The 23,191-nt window shown below is 33.2% G+C and overlaps 2 protein-coding genes across 2 annotated transcripts; both read right to left on the bottom strand.

Moving 5' to 3' along the window:
- Positions 1-6,212: 6,212 nt before the first annotated feature.
- On the bottom strand, positions 6,213-8,521 carry LOC123225441 (L-type lectin-domain containing receptor kinase I.8-like). The gene has a single exon (XM_044649387.1). It carries the CDS (start codon positions 8,427-8,429, stop codon positions 6,423-6,425), a length of 2,007 nt encoding a protein of 668 aa, XP_044505322.1. The 5' UTR covers positions 8,430-8,521; the 3' UTR covers positions 6,213-6,422.
- A 9,971-nt stretch (positions 8,522-18,492) lies between these two features.
- On the bottom strand, positions 18,493-21,080 carry LOC123224834 (L-type lectin-domain containing receptor kinase SIT2-like). The gene has a single exon (XM_044648558.1). The coding sequence runs from the start codon at positions 20,690-20,692 to the stop codon at positions 18,755-18,757; it is 1,938 nt and encodes a 645-aa protein (XP_044504493.1). The 5' UTR covers positions 20,693-21,080; the 3' UTR covers positions 18,493-18,754.
- Between the last annotated feature and the right edge of the window lie 2,111 nt (positions 21,081-23,191).

Below are 23,191 nucleotides of genomic sequence, written 5' to 3'. Positions count from 1 at the left end.
GATAAGCCAATTTTATTGTCGGCCAAACGGTTATTCTCTGCCCAAGATTTAATTAAATTTTAAAAACATATTTGCAGTAGTTTAAACATTTAAATACTTATTTATAGATAAACTATTGTTAAATTTTTTTGTTATAGACAAAGATAAAATTATTATTTTAGCGTTAATATTAAAAATATAAAATTTATTTATTTCCCTCATACGTTTTAAAAATTAACAATTTTTTTCGTTTAAAGTTTAACTAACTTTAAAAAATAATATTTTCCCTCTAAAATCTAAGGTTTATTTTCTTTCTCTATTTGCCATCGACAATTCCCCTTCAAACCCAAACCCATCATCGTCCCTCATAAGAGCATCATGTTGTCTGGAATAGTCTAGATCGAACAAATCTAGACGATTCGTCTGGATGGCGAAGGCATCATCTAGATGACACCTTCGTTGCGTCATCTAGATGAAGCGTTCTAGACCAACACTTTGTCCTTTATCGTATAGACGAATCATTTGGATTCGTCCAATTTAGACGATTCCAAATGACAAGATGCTCTTGAGAGGGATGACAATGACTTTGGGTTTAAAGGGGAGTCACCAATAGCTAAAGATGGCCATCAAAGAGCCGTTGAAAATAAACCCTAGGTGTTTTTTTTTTGGGAGAGGGAATATTATTTTTCAAAGTTAAAAAACTTTAGTCAAAGGTGAAATTGTTAGTTTTTAAAACCTAGGGAAAAAAATTAATGAATTTTATATTTTTTAATATTAATTATAAAATGACGATTTTACTCTTATTTCTAACCAAAAAAAAATTTAACACCAGTTGGGTTATAGGTTGATATTTAAATTTTTAAACTGTCACAAATATACTTTTGAAATTGAATTAAAACTTGGATAAAAAATAGTTCATTGGCGTTTTATTGTCGTTCGTCTCTACTTAAACACAGGGTCATAGAAGCTAATGAACTTAACATGAATAATAAATCAGTTAACTGTGCTATTAAGCACAAGATTTATTTATGAAATGTAGGAACTACAAAAGAGCTCGTTAAGAAAACCTGTCTGCAATGAGCGATAATTGTGGATACATGTGTCAAATTGACTAAGCCAAGGTGTTTGGAAAAAATTTTCAAACTGAAAAATGCCAGCGAGAGAGTTTGTCAATATATCAAAGTAAACACAACCATTTTATACTTCAGTTTTGTTCAAATCAAATAAAATTAAAAAAGGTGGCTCGACTTAGTTAAGATTATGGTTGATTGAATAGAACTAAAATACTAGTTAACCGAATCAGTGTGATGTTATTTTGAATTAAACCAAATTTTAAGTTAAGAGAAAATTATAAATCGAAATTGAATCAACTTAGAGATTAACCTGTTTTGAACTAAATAAAAAATACTAGTTAATCGAATCGAATTTGCAGTTAATTGGTTTTGAACCAAAATTTAGAAAGTCACACTACTACATTATTATTCTATTCAATTTTTTCAAAAATGGTTTGGTACTTGATTATTTTTGTTAATTTTTTTTTATAACTGGTTCACTTTAGTTAATCAGTTCTAAAAAATAGACGAACCAATGACAAAAAAAAACCAATTTTATTGTATTCTTGAATCGGTACCTAAACTAGTTTTCTAAATAATATATTTTTTGATTCAATTTTTGGTATAAATATCGGTTTGATTTAGTTATTGGACAATTTTGAACATCCTTAAATTTGATTATTGCATATAGGGTTGTGAGCTCGAGCTCGGCTCGGTTTACATATAACTAAGCTCGAACTCGTGAAAGTCAAGCTTGAACTCAGTTCGAATTCGATTCGACTAGTTTTTCGTTATTAAAACGACGTCATTTTAATATATATTGATCAAAATGACGTTATTTTGTATCAAAATTTTTAATTGGAAAATTTTGGCGAGTAGCTCGAGCTCGAGCTCGGCTAGGGCTAGCTCGTTTTGAGCTCGAGCTCGAATGGACTCAGTTTGGATCCAACCCTAATTACATACACACATAAAGTGATACTAATTTGACCGGTAAAAAATAAATATCAAGCATGTATTTATAGAGTTAATCAATATATCAAGAAAACAATTAACCAATTGATTTGTTATTATTTAACACCATAAAAATATTCTTGTAAGAACTAGCTAAAGCCTGCCTATCAAAGAATCTCTAGCTTTAGAAAGAATAATAAAACTATATGTATCCATTTTTTATACATAATTTATATATATTGATTATGTGTTATTATGTAATTGAATGATTTTAAAGTAAAAATAAAATAGCATTCAATAATATAATGACATATTGTTTGTGTATATGAACTGTGTACCAGAAAGGAGCACACATAATATTACTCAAAAAATAATACAAAAAATGTACCGTATAATCAAAGATACTATCACACAATGAATGTATCTTCACAATATTCTTTGAGCAAAGTTATAGCACCAACTATATTGAAATAGTTGATGAGATTATCCAATTCTCGCATGATATTTCTTGATCAATTAGTATAAGAAAAAATCTAAGATATGATCAATTAGAATCTCCTGTTCATTAACTTTCAAAAACCCAAATATCTAACATTCTATTAAAATTCATTGTTAGAGTTAAGGGCAAAAATATAATTTAACTAAAAATATTAAAAAACTAAAAATTTATGGCATCCTCCCTTAGTTTAAAAATCTAACAATTTTTTATATCCGAAGTTTGAAAAGTGATCATTTCCCCTTTAAAGTTTTGAGATTGTCATTGGAGATGATGACCTTTACCTTCTCTAGCTATGTTCTCTCTCTCTCCATATAAAACCCACAGGTAAAGTCAAAGACATTTTAATCTTTTCCCTTGCTTTTAACTAAGTTTATCGACGATTTTCATAAGAATGCATGCTTGTGTATGTGGGTATATACGACCGTGCATTATTAGCAAAGTTTGAATTAGTTGGACGTTATGACATACGCTTGTGTATAGTAGCATACATGCTTGTGTGTCACGTCAAGGAGGCAAAATAGAAAGAGGCATTTAACCTAATTTCTTATTCTCTACTTGCTCCAACCACATGAACCAAAGAGGGGAGAGAGAGAATTGAGATTTAGGATGCTAGAGAAGAGTTGCCGGTCGTCAGAGAAGCCAAAGTCATGTGAAGAGTTTGCTTTAATATTGAAAGGCAAGTAAGTTGGTCCTCCCCTTGATTGTTTAAGGATGATTATAATGATTAATTTCATTGTGATAATTGAATGTTGACTTTCTTGATGTGGTATTGAGGTTACAATGATTATATATGTGTGAATCAATGCATGAACTTGTTTATATTCATTTTATAAATTATGTAAAGGTGTTAATTGAGATTTAATCATGCTTGATGATGATGATAATATGATTTGAGTTGTTTTGGTTGTATATGTGTTTGTGGTTAGAGAGAAATATGTATAATTGTTTAGAGACATGCTAGAACATGTTGTATGTGAATGGATTGCCATAGGTAGCCGGAAAAGCATAGAACCCATAGATTTTGTGATCTCCAGAATGCGGTACACAATGTGTATGACATCGTACACGCCCATGTATCTTTTGCACAAAATAGGAAATTTTGTTCTTCACACGATCGTTTTGAGGAAAGACATACACGGCCATGTGGTATATAACACATGTCCATGTATCACTTTTCAAAAGTAGACATTGTGTGTTGGACATACTATGCCCATGTGTGGGTGTTAGAAGGCACACTAGGGTGTGTAGTAGAGACATGCCTATGTGTCTAGCAAAAAGTAGAAAATAATTATTTTACCCTTAAACTAGGTGCAAGGAAGGGGAAGAAGAAAGAAAAAGAATAAGAGACCCTAGCAAGGAAGACAAGGTAGTTAGAGGTTGAAGAAGTGTCAGACTATGTAAAAGATGACATAGACTCTTGCCAAGTCTAATCCAAGTCAAAAATCAGAAAAGTTAAGGGAAATGGTACACACCTAGATAGCCACCAACTATATGAGTAAGTGGCAAAATACGTGAAAGCAATACGATTATTTAAGAGATAAATACCTATGAGATGCATCATGCACTTGGCACCAAAACGTATTAGCCACATAGTTTAGTTCAATTCAGATGTGCATGATAAGGGATGTGGCCTTCTCAGCTAGTTCCATATGTGGTTAGTAGGGGAATTAACAAACTAACCACTAAAATATGACCATTCGAACAACTTAAGAGACTGGAAGAGTCATAGGATGAGGATGAACACCTAAACCTATTACAACAAAAAAGCAACAAGGCCCCAATGCCTATGAGGTATATTCATGACATCAAAACAAACTTGGAAGGCGAGGAAGGTATGTTGTAACATCCCTGGTCCAATAACCCGACCCACTGTCAAGATATTGTCCACCTTGGACATACAGTCCATCATGGGTTTGCTTCTTGGCTTTGCAACCCAAAACGCGTCTTAACAGTTAAGGAGCTCACAGGCTATTTAACCAATCAAATTCTCCCACCACTAACCAATGTGGGATACATAGACAGACCTAACATCTCTCCCGTGCTTTGTCGATGTGGGATTCACCTAAGGGTATCACATACACCCCCCTTATGGGACTTAGCGTCCTTACTGAAGTTTGCCCCACCATTGTTCAAAAGGACACGCGGAGTTGCTCTGATACTATTTGTAACATCCCTGGTTCAATAACCTGGCCCATTGTCAAGATATTGTCCACTTTGGACACACAGTCCATCATGGGTTTGCTTCTGGGCTTTGTAACCCAAAACGCGTCTTAATAGTTAAGGAGCTCACAAGCTATTTAACCAATCAAATTCTCCCACCACTAACCAATGTGGGATACATAGACAGACCCAGCATCTTTTCCGTGCTTTGTCAATGTGGGATTCACCTAAGGGTATCACATATGTGGCGTGAAAAGATCCTGCCTTGAGCAAGATCTCATGCCTTATTTCATGATTATGCTATAGGTGATCATTTGGGATTCAGTGTAATAACCAAGAAGTTGGCATCAATTTTTTATTGGAAAAGGGTTTGGAGGGATGTTAAAAACTACACTTGTAATTGCTCAAATTGTTAAATATTCAAACTTGAAAACATAGCTGTTACTGATCTATTTCAACCCTTACCAAATCCATTAGAAGTGTTCACAGACGTTATTCTAGACTTCATCAAGGGTCTGCCTAGATCTCATTGAAAGTCTCTCATATTTGTGGTAGTGGACATACAAGTATGTTCATTTTTTGGGCTTGGATAACCTTTTTCAGAAATCATAGTAGCTCAAACAACCTTAGATAATATCTACAAATTACATAACATGCCTAATGCCATAACTAGCGGCAAGGAAGCTACGAGAAGTTACATATATATATATAGTCCAAATTACAACCCAAATTAAAAAAAAAAAAACGGTTTGAATAATTTTTAACTCAAACCAAACTATTTTACAAACAAAACTGTAATTTTGTAACAGTTTAGTTTTATGATTTAAAGCAAATTATGCACATCTCTACATTCAACGGTTGAAATGAAATCTTATGAAAGCACAAAGCAAGATGAAGGCATTAGCTGATATGATAAGAAAGAAAAAGAAAAAGAAAATTTTAGATTGGTGACTGGCTTACAGAAAACTAAACTTCCTAGCAAATCACGACGCATCAAGGGTTTCCAAAGCTTCAAGCCAAATAATTTGGTCCCTTCCAAATCTAGGACATTATTGGAGCCATCACTTATCAACTCTAACTACTCCTAGATGCCAAAATATACAACGTCTTCCGTGTGTCTTTGCTTTAACTAGTCCATAGGAATTTGACGAATAAAAGAGTTGTCATTTCCCCTGTTTCTCCTTTTAGGACAAGGTTTCCGAAGAGGAAGGCAACGACATATCAATCCACATAAAGAAAACACAAATACAGCAAAGGTGAGAATATCTTATTGGTTTAGTATTGCAGCGACTTTACTTTTTAGCTGAAATTTTAACATAAAATGGGAGAGGGGGAATATGAGAAAAGTTCAAAAGAGTAGATAATTCCTATATATATATATATATAATAATAACTGATCACAATCTTACAATAATTGAAGAATTCTCACATCCATATCACTCATGCTTGGAATCAAAATTAGAAAAGAAAAGATAAATTTGTTAGCTAATTTGAATGCATCAAAGAGATAAGCAACCGTTCAAATCATTCTTATGGGACAAAACTATTGATATGAACTATTCTCTGCTAATTGATGTAAAAATCTTGTCTGTTCGACATGTAATATTCTTTAATTTACTAAGATTTTGTACATAAAGTATTGCTCATTGCAAACATGTCGAAGAGAAATTAAATAACGGACTCCAAATATTCACAGGATCACACCAAGAGCCTGGTTTATCCATAAATTTAACTTTAATTTTCCTAAAATGAAAACTGGGTTCGTATGAAAATCTGTAGATTCAATTGCCAGTTGTAATGCTTGAATCAATGGCAGAGAAGATGTGAGTCGCACTATTTTCGCCCGACGACTGAAATGAGTCGGCAGTTTCATAAGCTTCATTACTCGTAGTGAAACCAGCAATCATAAAGCTTTCAGGTGCTACATTTGGCAATACTGCATCACCATCCAGATATTGCATCACCTGCTTCATGCTAGGCCTTGTTTCTGGGTTGTAGTCTAAGCAATAGAGCCCTAATTTCAGAACCAAACTCATTTGCCCTCTGTCATATATGCCCTCCAATCTAGGATCACTGGCATCAAGAATATCTCCTCTATACCAGAAATCAACAACCCAATCAACCAAATTTTCCTTTCCAAGCTCTATAGGCTTCCTTCCACAAGCCACCACAAGCATACAAACTCCAAAAGCGTATACATCTGTACCGGTAGTTGCCTTTCCAGTTTTAAGCAACTCTGGAGCCAGATAACCCACTGTGCCTACCAGGTTGGTGGTTTGTGGGTGGCTACCATGATCATATAATCTAGCGAAACCGAAATCTCCCAATTTTGCATTTAGATCACCATCCAAAAGAATATTGCCAGGTTTTATGTCTCTATGTAAAACAACTTGTTCACACTCTTCATGGAGGTAAAGGAGGCCTGAAGCTACACCTCTGAGAATCTGAAACCTCTGAAACCAGTTAAGGCCTGGCTTTTTATTGCTGTATAAAATTTTGTCAAGGCTTCCATTAGGCATATATTCATAGACCAATAGAAGTTCTCCTTTTCGCCTGGAATATCCCTGGAGTTTCACCAAGTTCCTGTGCCTTAGCCTTCCCATGCTTACAATCTCTGCTACAAATTGCTTCATCCCTTGATCCAAGTCGAGGGTGATTCTCTTGACTGCGATTTGTACATTCGAAGAAGGAAGTACGCCTCTGTACACCTTTCCGAAACCGCCTTGCCCGATGACCTCCTTGTCTTTGAAGCCTTTGGTTGCTTCATACAGATTCTTATAGGAGAGCCTATGGGGACCATATTCTTTTTCCCACTCTTCAAATACTTCTTCATATTTCTTCTTCCTCACAATGTAAACAGCTCCACCAATTATTATAAGCACAACCAGTGCGGCTACAGGCAAAATGATGATCAGTGGATCTGTTTTCCCACTTGCGTTCCTGGTGGGTGGAAGAGAAGGAAGCTTTGAAATGTCAAGGCTTTGTGATTGCCCAGTTTCATTGAAGCTCCACCCGAGAATGTAGTGCTCACTTTCACGGGTACCAGTTGACGCAGAGAAACCAACATACATAGAGTCCAAAAGAATTTCAGATAGATCGATGAATTTTGACAAGAGAGGCTTTTTGGGTTTTGGGATTCTAATTGGAGCAAGGGTTACATTGAGTAATTTCTCTACCCCATTGTAGTCTATCCAAATCTGTGTTGGATTTCCACTAGCCAGGTCCAGGCTTTCGTTCTTCCCTTCTTTATCAGAAAAATAAGCTGCTGGCGCAGAGTCAACGGAAGTCAGGCTGTTCACATCAATCCCCACATGGTTTCCATTAATATCTTCAAATTCACCACTTTGTACAGTGTCAAGCTCAACCGCGAAGATATGATTTGTAGAGAGGCCATTGTTGGAAATATTGAAGAGCCCCAAATATCCAGTTGCAACAGCTTTACTGAAGTCCGTGGTGGGTGAGATGACAAAAGCCATGCCCTGGCCACTGAGATCAAACTCTGATGGAACTATTGCAAATACAAAATTGGTGGAGAATGAAAGAGATTGAGAGGAAGATATGTTGAACTTGATTGGGAATTGATAGAAAGCACGCCCAGTTTGAATCTCAGAAATGTTGGTTAGCTGCAATAAACCACTGGGGAGGACGTTTGCTATGCCCCCAAGACGCAGTTTGGCTTCATTGAAGCCATGATAAATGAACTGATTTTCATCTTGAGCGATAGCAATGGAAATTAAGCAAAGATAAAGAATTACCGAAAAGTGCAGGGATCTCTTTGCTGCAGCCATATAAGAAAGGAGTAGTTCTGCCTTTTTCAAAGAGAGAGATGCTGCTGTTAACTAATCTCAGATATTAAATTAAAGAAGATAATTCATTCAGAGTTAAATGTAAATTTAAACGCCTATAGGTTCTTCAGGACTCTAGAGCCTGATTCATGAACTTGACCCTCCAGAGGGTCAAGTTATGACAATGAAATCAAAATGACCATTCAAATTTCCATTTCAAAGCTCTAGATGGATAAGCCAATTTTATTGTCAATCGTCTCTGCTGAAACACCGGGTCATAAAAGCTAATTAACTTAACATGAATAATAAGGCAGTTAACCGTGTTATTGAGCACTAGATTTATTTATGAATGTAGGAAAACCTGTCTGCAAGGAGAGATAATTGTGGATACATGTGTCATATTGACTAACCTAAGGTGTGTTAACTCAAGATTGGAAAAATTTTCAAACTTAAAAAAAAAAAACAAAATAGAGAGAGAGAGAATTTGTCAAAATATCAAAGTAATGCAACCATTTTTTACTTATCAAATCAAACTGAAAAATGTGGTTTTATCTAAATAAGATTACAATTAACCGAACCAAACTAAAAATACCAGTTAACTGAACTAGTTTGACATTATTTTGAATTGAATCAAATTTTCAATTAAGAAAAAATCATAAATCGAAACCAAATTAACTTAAAGATTAACATGTTTTGAATCAAACAAATAATACCAATTAATTAAACTAAATTTACGGTTAATCAGTTTTGAATCAAAATTTAGAAGGTCACTGTACTGATTTATTTTTCTATTCAATTTTTTCAAAAATGGTTTGGTGCTTGATTATTATTATTTTTTTAATTAGTTCAGTCCAATTAATCAATTCTAAAAGATAGACAAACCAATGACAAAAAAAAAAAATCCATTTCATTATATTCTTAAACTGATAACCGAACTAGTTTTCTAAATAACATGTTTTTCGATTCAATTTTCAGTATGAATATATGTTTGATTTAGTTATTGGATAATTTAGAACACCCTTAAATTTGATTATTGCATAAATGCGTAACGTGATGATAAAAGAATTTGACGAGAAAAAATAAATTTCAAGCATGTATTCACAGAGTTAATCAATCCAACAAGAAAACAATTAAACAATTGATTTGTTATTATTTAGCACCATAAAAATAATCTTGTAAGGACTAGCTAAAGTCCATTACACAGTGAATGTATCTTCACAACAGGCGGCTTATCTTTGTGTTTTTTTTTGCTTGCTGAATTTTCTCTTCTTTGATATATTATTTGAATTTTGCAACCTAGCCGAAGACATTTTAACATATCTCATTGCATTTTGAATGTGAACAATATGTTTTCCCAATAAATTCAATCCATCCATCGCAATCAAGTTAACGATATGGACAACTGACCACACTTGCATATATTCTCCACTCGAATAACTCCTGCTCCAATTGTTCACTTACTTCTTCACACACCCAACAACGACGTTATCAAAGCTAAGATTATTATTTGTGATAGTCATGACTTTCTTTATGCTCCATTCAAGCAAGCTTTTTTCAATTGTCATCCCATCTACTCACATGTGTAACCAATGATAGTGAAAAATTCATAATTTTCTTATGCAAATGTCAATTATTATCAATAAAAGTGAATCGTAACACACATATTGTTAATCCTTTATAAAGATCTTTAAGTGTTAGTGGTTAGGGAAATTCTACTACAATTACTCTTCAAAATCTCTTTATTTTCTCTCATTTCTCTATGAATATCTCATAACAATCTCTTACAATTGTAGTGCAAGATGGAACTTCAACTTTAAATTGCATTTGACTACAAAAAACCCTAAACCTTTCAACCTAATTTAACAAACTTAAAGGAACTCATCCAATATAATCATCCATCCTAGAGCCTTTCTCAATGTAAGTTGATCATATTTCCAAGTGTTTACGCTACCAACTATACAATCTCCTTGAAAACAACATCATAATTTAGTACTTTATGCTTGGAGTTCACTTTATTCACACACAACTGAAAGGATATTTCCTACACCTACACAAATGTTTCTTAAGTGTACTTGTACCAAAATTTTTCAAGGAACATTTATACATTTGACCATAGTACTATCATTGTTCTCAGGCTGCAGTTATAAAGATAAAATTCCTTCCTTTTCTAATTGGAAATCTTCATCGACATCTACCATCTACCAAATAAAAAAATAAATTCCAACTTAAATAGCCCATTTCTTTTTATCTCTAAAACTAATCCATCAACTTGATAAGCAAGTCTTCAAAATCCCCACATATTTCCAGTGAAAATAAACCATGGGTAAATGATCTTGTAGTTATGCTTATATTTTCACAGCACAAACCCAAACACAGTACAAATAATTGTCAAACAAACATTAACAAGTTAATTGACCTAATGGAAATAATTGCCTGGACCGTAGTTTATATGAGCTTGAAACAATAATCAATCCTTATAATTAATGAATGTGGAAAAATAAAATTAATTCAGCCAGGATATGCTAGTTGGGTTTGGTTTGCAAGACCTAGGTTTCTAGATTGTTGCTTGATCCATCACATTCAAAGTGACCAAATGCATTGTTTGTGAAGGAAATAGTAAATTTTTATGAGTTGGTCATACTCAAAGGGACCAACTCACGATCATTTTAATTGAGAGTGTCCACATCATCCATAATATATCAACTAAAGTACACAATTTTAGAAAAAGGCAAATGGTGCCAAAAAAGCAACTAATGTGAACCCAGTGACCCCTAATGAATAAACAACATGTAATTACATTCATTTCATGCTGGGAACGACTCAAAAGTCAAGCATCAAGGTTGCTTTCACAAAACAATTAGCCAATGACCTATCTCAAAAATCAGACCAACTGTCTAGACAAGACCTTATCATGGTGCAATTAGCTAATAACAAATAATGTAATCTCAAGTTATTTACCTTAAACTAATGGGTTACATCCTCTTCAACAAATATGTAAAGGCTTAGGAGTTCACCTATAGCCCCTTGCATAAAAAATAAATAAAAGAATAATGTTATATGTACACACTTTTGAATACACATATAAGTACATATAAGAGGTATCATTGTGTGACTGAATATTATTTTATTCTTAATTTAAAATTATACAATCGCATAATGATATATTATCTATATATCGATTTGTGTACTTAAAAGTATGTGTATATGGTTTTATTGATGAAAAATTGTGAACTTATAACATAAGATTTAAACTTACCTAAGTGAGCTAAAATTCAATTTGTTCAATGACACACACTCTCACTGGCACAATCTTCTTGAGATTAGCATGACCCATTAAATACAACAATTAGGTAATTAATTTTTAACCTTATGTGCAAAACTAAATGAAACCCTAATGAAATCAAACCAAATTCTAAACCAAATGAAATCAATATTTATAATAAACATATATTTACTTGTTTGTTGTTTTCCTCTCACTAATGCTAATTTTTTTTTGTAGATTAATTGAAAAAAAAATACCCTGATATTGTTCTATTTATTATTTTTAATTGATTTTATTCTTTATTTCCTTGAAGGTAGTCACGTTCATAATATTAATTTTTGATTATGTTGTTTTCCTTATAAACTAATTATTAAAACTGTGTACTTATTTTAAGTAAACAAACAATTACATATTTAATATGTGTCATCAAGTGATTAGACGATTTTGAATTAAAGATAAAGTAATACATAATTATATGATAATATATTATGTATATACATATTTATGTACTCAAAAGTTGGTACACATATTATTGCTCTAAAGTAATTTTGTAGGTTAAACCATTAAGATTTAATTTTATGATTTTTTATGTTATGCGAGACTATTATTCCATGACTACTTTTTGAACGAAATTCATATTGTATTACTTATGCGGATTACCTTGAAAGTATATTAATTAAAAAAAGTTTTTTGGTAAGTCGAATTAAGGTTTCACAAATGTGACAAAGGTTCAAACTTAAACCTTCTCTCTGAAAATTCTAATACTCCATCAGCTTTGTTAACCTCTAATATTAATTTAAAATTTATTGAATGATGAAATCATATATGTTATCATGTTTTGTCTTAGTTGAACTTTCCACATTATGCCATTAGTTATTTTGTCAATCACCACCATTATGATAATCTTTTCACAAAAATTACGTTGAATTAGTGTTAAATCATTTTGATCATCGTCGAACGATTTGGTGATCCCAAATTAAAATATCATATGTACCATTGTTTGCAAAAGAATGTATTTCATAGATATTAGAATAATCATCTATATGAAATCTTTTTGATAGACCAATCTAATAAATATGTCTACTCAACGTGCATTCATATATTACATTAGGTTGTCAACAAATAACTTTGATACATAAAATTTGTTACTATTTTTCAGTAAAATTATTCAACACTATTATAATTATAATCATAGTATTTATGCTCTAAATCAGGATAATATTAGGGTTGTGAATGTTTTTAAAATGCCACCATATGTAACATAGTGAATGTTTTTAAAATGCCACCATAGTGTTCCTTATGATCAATTGACACACATTGATTCTTTTGTCATGGTTCTATCATGGAAAAGACATTTATTTTGGCATACACGTAAATATATATATTTACAAATAAAGATTACTATTGAGAGTTGTATAAATATGACTTAATGTGGAGTAATATCGTTAAGAAAATTGACTCTAAAACACCAACTCTGGCATTATATAGTACAAAAAAAAAAAAGGTTAAAATGTTTTGAGAAAAATGTGAAGGATTTGGGGTATTTATAATGATTGGGTTACAAGAGAGTGCAAAAAAAATAAAGTTTTTTTTTTTTTTTCATTTCCCCACCTACAACTTCCAATAGACTATAATTAATGACTAGCTATAGTAATAACAATTAAATATAATGAGAAGAACACAAGCATATGTGAGATAATTTTTCTACTCTTCTTTATGCCTACAAAGAAAATTATATTTTTTCTTCTAAAAGAGATTATATTGTTAATATAACTATTTTGTATCATTTTAATTAGAATATAAATAGATCTTCGGAATTATATTTAAATTAGGTTACTCAAATTCTGATATGTAATATCTTCTTTTTATCCTTTAAATGCAAAGGGCCAATATAAAGAGCGAAAAGTGTAGAGATAGCATTTCATCTACGTGCACACAAGAAAAGACTTACTATTCCCTGGAGTTAATTATTATCTTAATAGTATCATTGTTCAATGTTACATCCTTTATAAGATATTAAGATATATTTTATTGTATTAACAACGATTAATAATGTATCGAGAACATAAATTTCTGATTATCGAACCAAATTAGATTAAAAGTCTTTTGGGTTATTTTTTTATATATTTATTATATTTTACACTATAATAGACCTGGCCACAGGTCGATTCGACCAGTGAATCGGACTGAAACCGGCCCAGATAAAACTGGAACCAAAACAAAACCAGATTTTGATGGTTCAGTTCCGGTTTATATAATTTTAAACCGTAAAATCGTCGGTTCAAATCCGATTTATGAACCGACGGTTTATATTCTTTTGAACTGTTTTTTTTTTTATTTTTTTAAATTTAAAAAAAAACCAACAGTTCCCTGCATGGGAACTGTTGGTTCCCTACAAATATGCAAGGGACCGGTCCCCTGCATATTTTCTAAATTTCGTTTCACCCTCTTTTAAATTTTTTTTTTAAATTTTTCTTATATATATCAATTCAATCTCTCAACTCTCTCAAACAAAATCCTTCAAACTCTCTCATTTACTCTCATTCTCATCCTTTCAATTCTTAATATTCTCTCAATCTTTCAATCAAATTCTCTCAAATTTAATTAAATTCTTTTTTTTATTAATTTCAATTTCAATTTTTATTATACAATTCATAATTAATTATAGAATTTATTCCTATAATTAATTTGATTTATTATTTTTTATTTATTCCTATAATTAATTTTATTTATTATTTTTTTATCTTTCATAATTAATCATATAATTTATTTATATAATTAAATTTATTTATTATATAAAAGTGGATAGTTTAAGAGTCGAATTACGCCAACAAGATATAAAAGTAAACTTCAACGAAGAATCGTTTGATTTAACTACCGATAGTTCGATGATGAGAAATAATAGTCAAGATAACGGAGATGAATAATAAGGTAAGGGGGTACTGTTGGCTATTGATTCTTCTAAACCCCAAGAAGATATGTAGGAAGCTTAATTGAAAAATTAAATCTAAGTATTTCTTTTAATTTTCAATTATTGTAATTAATAATTTAAAAATAAAATTAAGATCATGTATTAAAATTGACGGTTCTATATCAGTTTTGAACCGGGGTGATGAACCGGAACCATCGGTTCTGAACCGGTTACAAACCGTCCTATTACGGTTTTGATTTAGGGTCCTTATTTTTTCGAATCGTAAACCGGTGGTTTCAAATCGAAACCGTCGGTTCATGAACCGTAACCAGGACTACACTATAGTGTATATTAAAAATTAATTATCTAATCTTTAACTCTAATACTGCCACTTATATTATACAAGACTGATTTGCATATAACATTCGGTGTAACAAATCTCATCAAGAGCAGGGATCATTCTTTTAATAATTTATTGATTCCAAGAATTGATAAATGCCAACAAGAAGTTCCAAGAAGAAGGAACTACAACTATTTCATGTCATGACCATTGTTACTCTAATAAAATTATATATATATATATATATATATATATATATATATATATATATATATATATATATATATATATATTAAATACATATTTTATATTTGTCATCATATGATTTAATGATTATAAATTAATGATAAAATAACATTTAATCACGTAATGATACATATAAATGTATACTCATTTGTGTACTCAAAATGAATATACATAGTATTACTCTACGTACAAGTAAACATCTCAAAATCATATAATTAACAAAAAATAAATTTTCCATATGTTAATAGACAAGACTAGGAACATTTCAGTTTTTAACTTTACGAGCTACAAAATCAGATTATTGGTGGCATGTATGAGGTAAATAGAACTACATGAATACAATGTGATTAACCTTTCCAATCTAATTAATAATACATAAACTTGTACAAAATCAAAGTCAAGGAATTGCTTTTTTCATCAGTCAGATGAATTTCCCTTTGTTGGAGACTAAAGTCTCGCGTCTAATAAAAATAAGGGCAAAGGACTATTTCCCACCTAACTTTTGATGCGTTTTCAAAATGTCACCTATGGCAGATAAAAATCCACTTTTCCCACCCATGAGGCGTTAATTTGGATGATATCTGTTTGTATAAAGATAAAATATCCATTTTACCCTTGTTAGATGAAATGACAAAAATACCCCTCAATTTAGTCTACAAAATTCATCCCAAAATTGATGTGAGGGTTTTCTCTTTCACCCCCCTTAGGTTTTAGAAACTAATATTTCACCCTACCTAAAGTTTTTAAACTTTGAAAACTAACATTTTTACCCCCAAACCTAGGGTTTTCATATTTTTCAAAATACAACCACCCCCCATAACTTTCAAAACTAACAGTTTCACCCCCATTCTTCAAATTCATCTCTTGACGTCATCTCCGGCGTCATCACCAGTCTCCTCCTTCTCCTGGTGCGACGGCGGTGGTGCGATGAAGAGATCTTCATCTCCTTGTCGCACGGTACAACGAAGAGACAAAGATCTCTTTGTCGCACGATACGACGAAGAGACAGAGATCTCTTCGTTGCACCACCATGAAACGAAGAGGTCTCTCTTCGTCGCTCCACCCAGAGGTCTCTCTTCGTTGACTCCACCTAGATCTCTTCGTCGCTCATCGCGTCGTCCAGACGCTATGACGAAGGATGACAAAGCGTCATCGAGACACTACAACGAAGGACAACGAAGCGTCGTCCATCGTCTGTTTTTTCAAATCTGGACGACGCTTCGTCGTCCAGATCTGGGCGACGAAGGGTCGTCCTTCGTCATCCTTTGTAGTTAGAGATGGGAGATCAGTCGATTGCGTCGATCGTCGGTGGTGGCCGGAGAAGGAAGCAAACCCTAGGGGTAAAATCTAAACTTTTTAAACATTGAGGATGGGTTATTTATTAGTTTTTAAAACCTGGAGGGGGAAAACGGTAAAATTTTAAAGTTTTAAAGTTATAAATAGTAAATGACGATTTTGCCCCTGTCCCTAACTGAAAAATTGGACGGCAGTTTGGTCATGGGTGGAAAAAGTGGATTTTCATATGCCGTGGGTGGTATTTTGAAAACTCATCAAAAGTTAGGTGGAAAATAGTCATTCTCCCTAAAAATAATATAAATGAGTGATATATAAGAGTTACATGCTTTGACATTGATAGGGTAGGGAGCCATTCACATTCCAGTAATAGTTAACTAAAACATAAAAATTGTGAATAAACTTTATTTAACGTCATTTTTTTTAATTTTTAGGTTTTTTTAAGTAATTTAAATCAAAATTTTGTAAACATGATAAAGATTTAAATCTAAATCATTTTTCTAAAAGTTTTAATACTTCACTAATTTTTCTCACCCCAACAACTTTTAAAGTCATGTTCATTGTGTAAAATACATATAAAATAATAGCTATCTCCTGAGTGTAAGCATTACAATCATTAGGTCTGATCATGTTAAAACCTTATATCTTATTCTCTTTTATATTTTTTCTTTAGACAATAAACACACTAGAGCTTATTATATTCTAATTGTTGAATCTTTAACTTATCTTGTGCAAGACCCTAAATTGTGTATTTCAGTTGATTGTGAAATTACTTCAGGAGTGGAAAAAGAATGAGACTTATAAGGATGATCCATTAACTTTATTGAAAGTGGGCAGAAAGCATGGCGTGTTTGAAGTTGGGTGCCACTGGTTAACTGCAATAGACCATTGGAGAGGATTTTTGTAGTGCCATCCAGATGCGGTTTGGATTTGTTGGGTAGATGAACTGGTTTCTATCTTGAGCTGATGTCAAGAAAATCAAGTGGGCATTTAAACTATCAAACAAAGAAGTGACCTCAGAGCTACCACCATTGAAGTATATAAGGAGGTGCTTGCAAAGAGAGACTTTTTGCTTTTTAACTAATCTCAAACTCTTTGTACTTTATTTCCCTACTCTTTAAGATATGACCGCAAGTTAAATTATGGGCATTTATTCATTTTTATTAAAGTAGACCTTAGCAGGCAGGGTTACACCTGAAGTAATCTGTTAGGAACTTGGGACCTTACATACCTTAATCACAACACTTCAACAAAATAACACACAATTTAACAAAAATATGAGTATTTAGGCTTTTTTAAGTTAACAGATGAAAATTTGAGATTTCACCACACCTTAGGTGGGAATAACTCCTTTGGCCTTTTTCTTCTAGTGAAATGATTGAATCTTGTTTTTATTATTATAAAGATTGAACTTTTGTAATTTTCCTTTTAAATGGACAAATTTATACTATGTTACACAAAACCATTTCTATCACCAAATGCCGTTAAAAGTTAACGATTTGGATATTATTTGCTAACATGTACAATTATTGGGTGATCAAATTTTATTTTTTTCAATTGAAATAATTGAACTTTTAGAATTTTCTATTAAAATAAAAAAAATTTGTCAGATAAAATTTAACCTCTAAATGTGCATTATATCATTCCTACAATTTCTCTATTATGTATCATATCTGTTTGAAATTATTTTAACTAAAATGATGTTTATTGATGTCAAGCTTCGCTTTTTTTTATTTAAGTGTATGTTGTTTACTTTCTTTTAAATAGAATGATGTTTTATAGAAATCTAAAGAAATTATTTTATTAGGAAATAATCCAAATAGCTTAGCGGACTCAGCAAATTCGTCAAGGGAAGAATTAATGTTAAATGCAATTCTGTTCTAATACAATATATGAAAGGAGACTGAGGAAGAAAATTTACTAAATTTATCAATGCCCTTTGCTGAAACCCTACAGCACAGTTATTTCTGGACTTTTAGCCATTCTGTTTTGATAATGCTATGGAGGACAAGGCTAAAACAGAATCCATGTGAATTTGCCAGCAAGCACAGAAACACTTACCGAATAACAAGTCAATTATGCTACAAGTAGTGTCAGTTTTACTATTTCACAAGGTACAGAGACATAGTACATCATAATATCTGCATTTTCTCTTCACCTTCCAAACATTTTATGTCCTAAGGATGCAGCTATTGCATGAAAGTCTTGATTCAGCGGCCCACTACAAGGATTGAATCAACACTAGACAAGCAAAGGGAAGAACTAGTTCCAGGCAATCAATCTAATGACACAATGTTAAGAGCTACATTCTTCACTGCTGTTGTGCCTATCACAATGCTATTTGGTGTTATACTTGGCAATTTTGCTTGCCAATCCAGATACTGTGTCACCTGCTTCATGCTAGGCCTAGCTTCTGGGTTAGAGTGTGAACAAAAGAGGCCTAGTTTAAGAACCAACTCCATTTGCTCTTCCACATATATGCCTTCCAATCTAGCGTCACAAACATCAAGAATTGCTCCTTTTTTCCAGCAATCAATGACCCAATCAGCCAAATCTACCATTCCAGGTTCCATAGGCCTCCTTCCACATGCTACCTCAAGCATAAAAGCTCCAAAAGCAAATACATCAGTGCTAGTTGTTGCCTTTCCAGTCTTAAGAAACTCTGGAGCCAGATAACCAACAGTTCCTACCAGGCTAGTGGTTTGTGGGTCACTACCATGATCATATAATCTAGCAAGCCCAAAATCTCCTAGCTTTCCATTCAGATCGGCATCTAAAAGAACATTGGCAGCTTTTATGTCTCGATGCAGAACAACTTGTTCCCACTCTTCATGGAGATAAAGAAGGCCGGAAGCTACTCCTCTGAGAATCCGGAACCTCTGAAACCAATTAAGGTTTGGTTTCATATCACCGTATAAGATTTTGTCAAGGCTTCCATTAGGCATACAATCGTAGGCCAATAGAACTTCTCCCTTCCGCCTGCAATAGCCCCGGAGTTGCACCAAATTCCTGTGCCTTAGCTTTCTCATGCTCATAATCTCAGCCAAAAACTGCTTCATCCCTTCGTTTGAGTTATGGTTGATTCTCTTGACTGCAACTTCTACATTTGAAGGAAGGACACCTCTGTACACCTTTCCGAAACCTCCTTGTCCAATAACCTCTTTCTCTTTGAAACCTTTGGTTGCTTTGTGGAGTTTCTTATAGGAGATCCTATGGGGACCATATTCTTTTTCCCAGTCCTCATATACCTCCTCATATTTCTTCTTCCTCACAAAGTAAACAGCTCCACCAACTGTTATCAGCACAACCGCTAATGCCAGCAGCAAAACAGTAGCAGTTCGATCTAGGCCCTCAAATGTTTTCACAGGTGGAGGAAGCGGAGGAGGTGGAGGAAGCTTTGAAATATCAAGGGTCTGTGCTGGTCCACTTTTGTTGAAGCTCCATCCAAGAATATAGTGATCACTTATTCGCGTACCAGTTGCTGCAGAGACACCAACATACATAGACTCCAGTAGAACTTCAGAGAGATCGATAAGTGTTGACAGCAGAGGCCTCTTTGGTTTTGGAACTTTTAGTGGAGCTATTGATACATTCAGTAATTTTTCTGTTCCATTATAGTCTATCCAAATCTGTATTAGTTTTCCACTTTCTAGCGCCAAAGTCTCATTTCTTTCTTCTTTATCGGAAAAAAAAGTAGCTGTAGCAGATTGAAGAGAGATGAGGCTGTTCACATCAATTCCAACATGGTTTCCATCTATGTCATAAAATTCAGGGCTTTGTACAGTATCAAGCTCAACTGCCAAGATGTGGTTTGTAGGCAGGCCATTGTTTTTAAGACTAAAGAGTCCTAAATATGCACCTGCAACAGCGCTAGTAAAGTTCATAGATGGTGCGATGAAAAAAGCCAAGCCATTGCCTCCGAAATCTGCTTCTGAAACAATGGAAAACACAAGAGTTGTTGAAAACGAAATGGTTTGAGAAGAAGATGAGTTGAATTTGAAAGGAGAAGGGTAGAAAGCATAGCCGCTTTTAAGCTCAGAAGTGTTTGTGAGCTGCAATAGACCATTGGGAAGAATCTTTGCCAAGCCACCCAGTTGCAGTTTCGAGATGTTGAAACCATGATAGATGAACTGGTCATCTACTTGAGCAGAGGCCAAGAGCAAGGATAAATTGAAGACAATCCACAAATAAAGTAATCCATGAGCTGCAGCCATTGAGAAAATGGATCTGCTTTTTGTAAAGAGAGTTATTCTTTCTGTTAGTAGTTTCGAACTCCCAATAAATCAGTTTCCCTGTCTTAAGATACTCTTGCAATTCAAATTTAAGGTGTAAAGAGAGAGATTAATCAAGTTGACTCTGTAAGTTAATGTCAGATAATGACCTAAGTAAATAACCCCTTGACATTTCCAATCTTTACACATGATCTTCTGTATTCATCTATTTTGGAAAGACTGCAAAATGAGTTTCAGAGCCATGCTGGATTTTTAAGTGGCATAAAGAAAGAAGTTCTTGCTTTTAACCTCTTGAAACCTTCTCAGTGCAGGATGAATGAAACCAGATAGGCTTTGTTTATGGGAACCTGAACTCAGGTTATCTGTTACAAAGATCTTGTAGGCTTGTATCATTTATTTGATGATACATTCAATGTGAATTTGTCTTAGTTTGAAATTTCTTGATATGTCTGAGACCAAAAGTCTATTTACTTGGTTTTTAGCCTCTCTTTTCTTGTCTTCTGTTCAAAGCTTCCAGGTTGCTGATTATTTTTCTTTCTTTTTAATTGTTTGAATTTAGATAAATAATAGAATAACTTAGTGTCCAAAGGGATAAATTGAGTAGAAATGGGATTCCAACCTTGAGATAAATGGTTCAAATCCAAGATATCTTAAAATTAAATTTTTAATTTGCTGATTGTTACGTCGATCACTAAACCTGGAGTTTCACTTGATTGGTATATTGTAGAAATGAATTATTACATAGGATGATACATTGAATGCAAATTTGTCTTTGCTTGAAATTTCTTGATATATCTCAGAACAAAAGTCTATTTACTTTGTTTTTAGTCTTTCTGTTTCTTGTCTTCCTTTCAAAGCTTCCAGATTGTTAATTACTTTTTTTTTTCTTAATTGTTTGAATTTAGAAAAGGCCAAAGGACTATTTCCCACCCAAAGTATGTTCATTTCCCAAGTTTTCCCCAGTTAATTTCGAAAATCTCATTTACCAACTCATAGATCATTAAATTTAACGGTTTCAAGGGCAAAATCGACATTTTATCTGAAATATTAAAAATAAACTTAAATTTGATTTTATTTCTCTCCCTAAACCCTAAAAACTAATAATTTCCTTCAACCCAAGTTTTCAAAAACTATATTTTCCCCCTAGGGTTTTCAAACTTTCAGATCCAATTTTTTTTACCATGATCGATGCTTTCCAAGTACCTACTCTACCTCTCCAGTGCCTCCTCCTTCTAGTTGTGCATCTTCTGATGCCATGTGACTTCATCTTGATGAAGACGCCTTGTCTTCTTCTCTGACGAAGATGCTTGGTTTTCGTCGATAACGACGCCACATAGTGCCAGAAGATGCACAGTCAGAAAGAGGAGGCGTCGGAGAGAAATAGTAAGTGCTTAGAGATCGTCGGTCGTTGTTGAAAAATTGGATCTAAAAGTTTGGAAACCCTAGGGGGAAAACGCAGTTTTTGAAAACTTGAGTTGGAGGAAAATTGTTAGTTTTTAGGGTTTAGGGAGGGGGAAATGATATGACAAACAGAGTCAATTAATTTTAACGGTTTATGGGTGGGTAAATGAGATTTTCTAAGTTAATGAGAGAAAACTTGGGAAATGAGCATACTTTGGGTGGGAAGTAATCCTTTGGCCTTTAGAAAAAGGACAGAGTAAGTGTCCAAAAGAGTCAGATTCCATAGTAAAACAATAATTCAAATCTTTCTAACGATATTTTAAGAGTAAACTCTTAACTTAGGTGAAGTAATTAATTTAGCCCAAAAATTGATCCGATTTATGTAAGATTTCCTTGCTTGAAAAAAAAAAAAAAAGTTAGTGCCTCTGCTTTCAACATGCTTTGAAGTTCAAATAGGGCAAAGGGGCAAGGAGATGGACAAATTTAATACTACAAACATACCATTTTTCTCACCAAACACACACACACACACACACACAAATTAAGTAATAATATGCGCACAATTTTATACACAAATAATACGTATCATAATATGATTGAATAGTTAAAAATTAAAAATAAACCAATACCCAATCACCAAAAACTCTTCATAGATTGTGCAGATAATTTTATTAAAAAAAATTATGCTGCAATGATAAGTTTATCAAATAATTGGCTTCAAGAGTTAATATTATATGCAATAATCAATTCAGTTAAAATATAGCATTACCTCTCCTCTTCATGGAATCAGTCTCAAGTTGGACACATCATTCTGTCACTAGTCTCCTCGCCCCAGTAATTGAGCTCTCTACGCAAGTAAAAACTATATACATAATCTTTCATCTCCACTGACCTAGCAATTGGATGCAGCATTTCTCAGACTTGATTCAAACTGCCACCTGATTGGAGCCACGTATGGAGTTCAATATCTTAGCGAGTGGAAGTCCCTACAGGGAGACGAATTGTTGATCTGTCTTCTTCCTTTCCAAAGATTATCGAGTCGTTCTAATGTTGCTTGTCAATATTCCATAATGTACGCTA

Source organism: Mangifera indica, chromosome 9 (assembly GCF_011075055.1).
Source record: "Mangifera indica cultivar Alphonso chromosome 9, CATAS_Mindica_2.1, whole genome shotgun sequence".
Lineage (NCBI taxonomy): Eukaryota > Viridiplantae > Streptophyta > Magnoliopsida > Sapindales > Anacardiaceae > Mangifera > Mangifera indica.
Note: the sequence above shows the minus strand (reverse complement) of the source record. Positions and strands in the feature narration are given on the sequence as shown.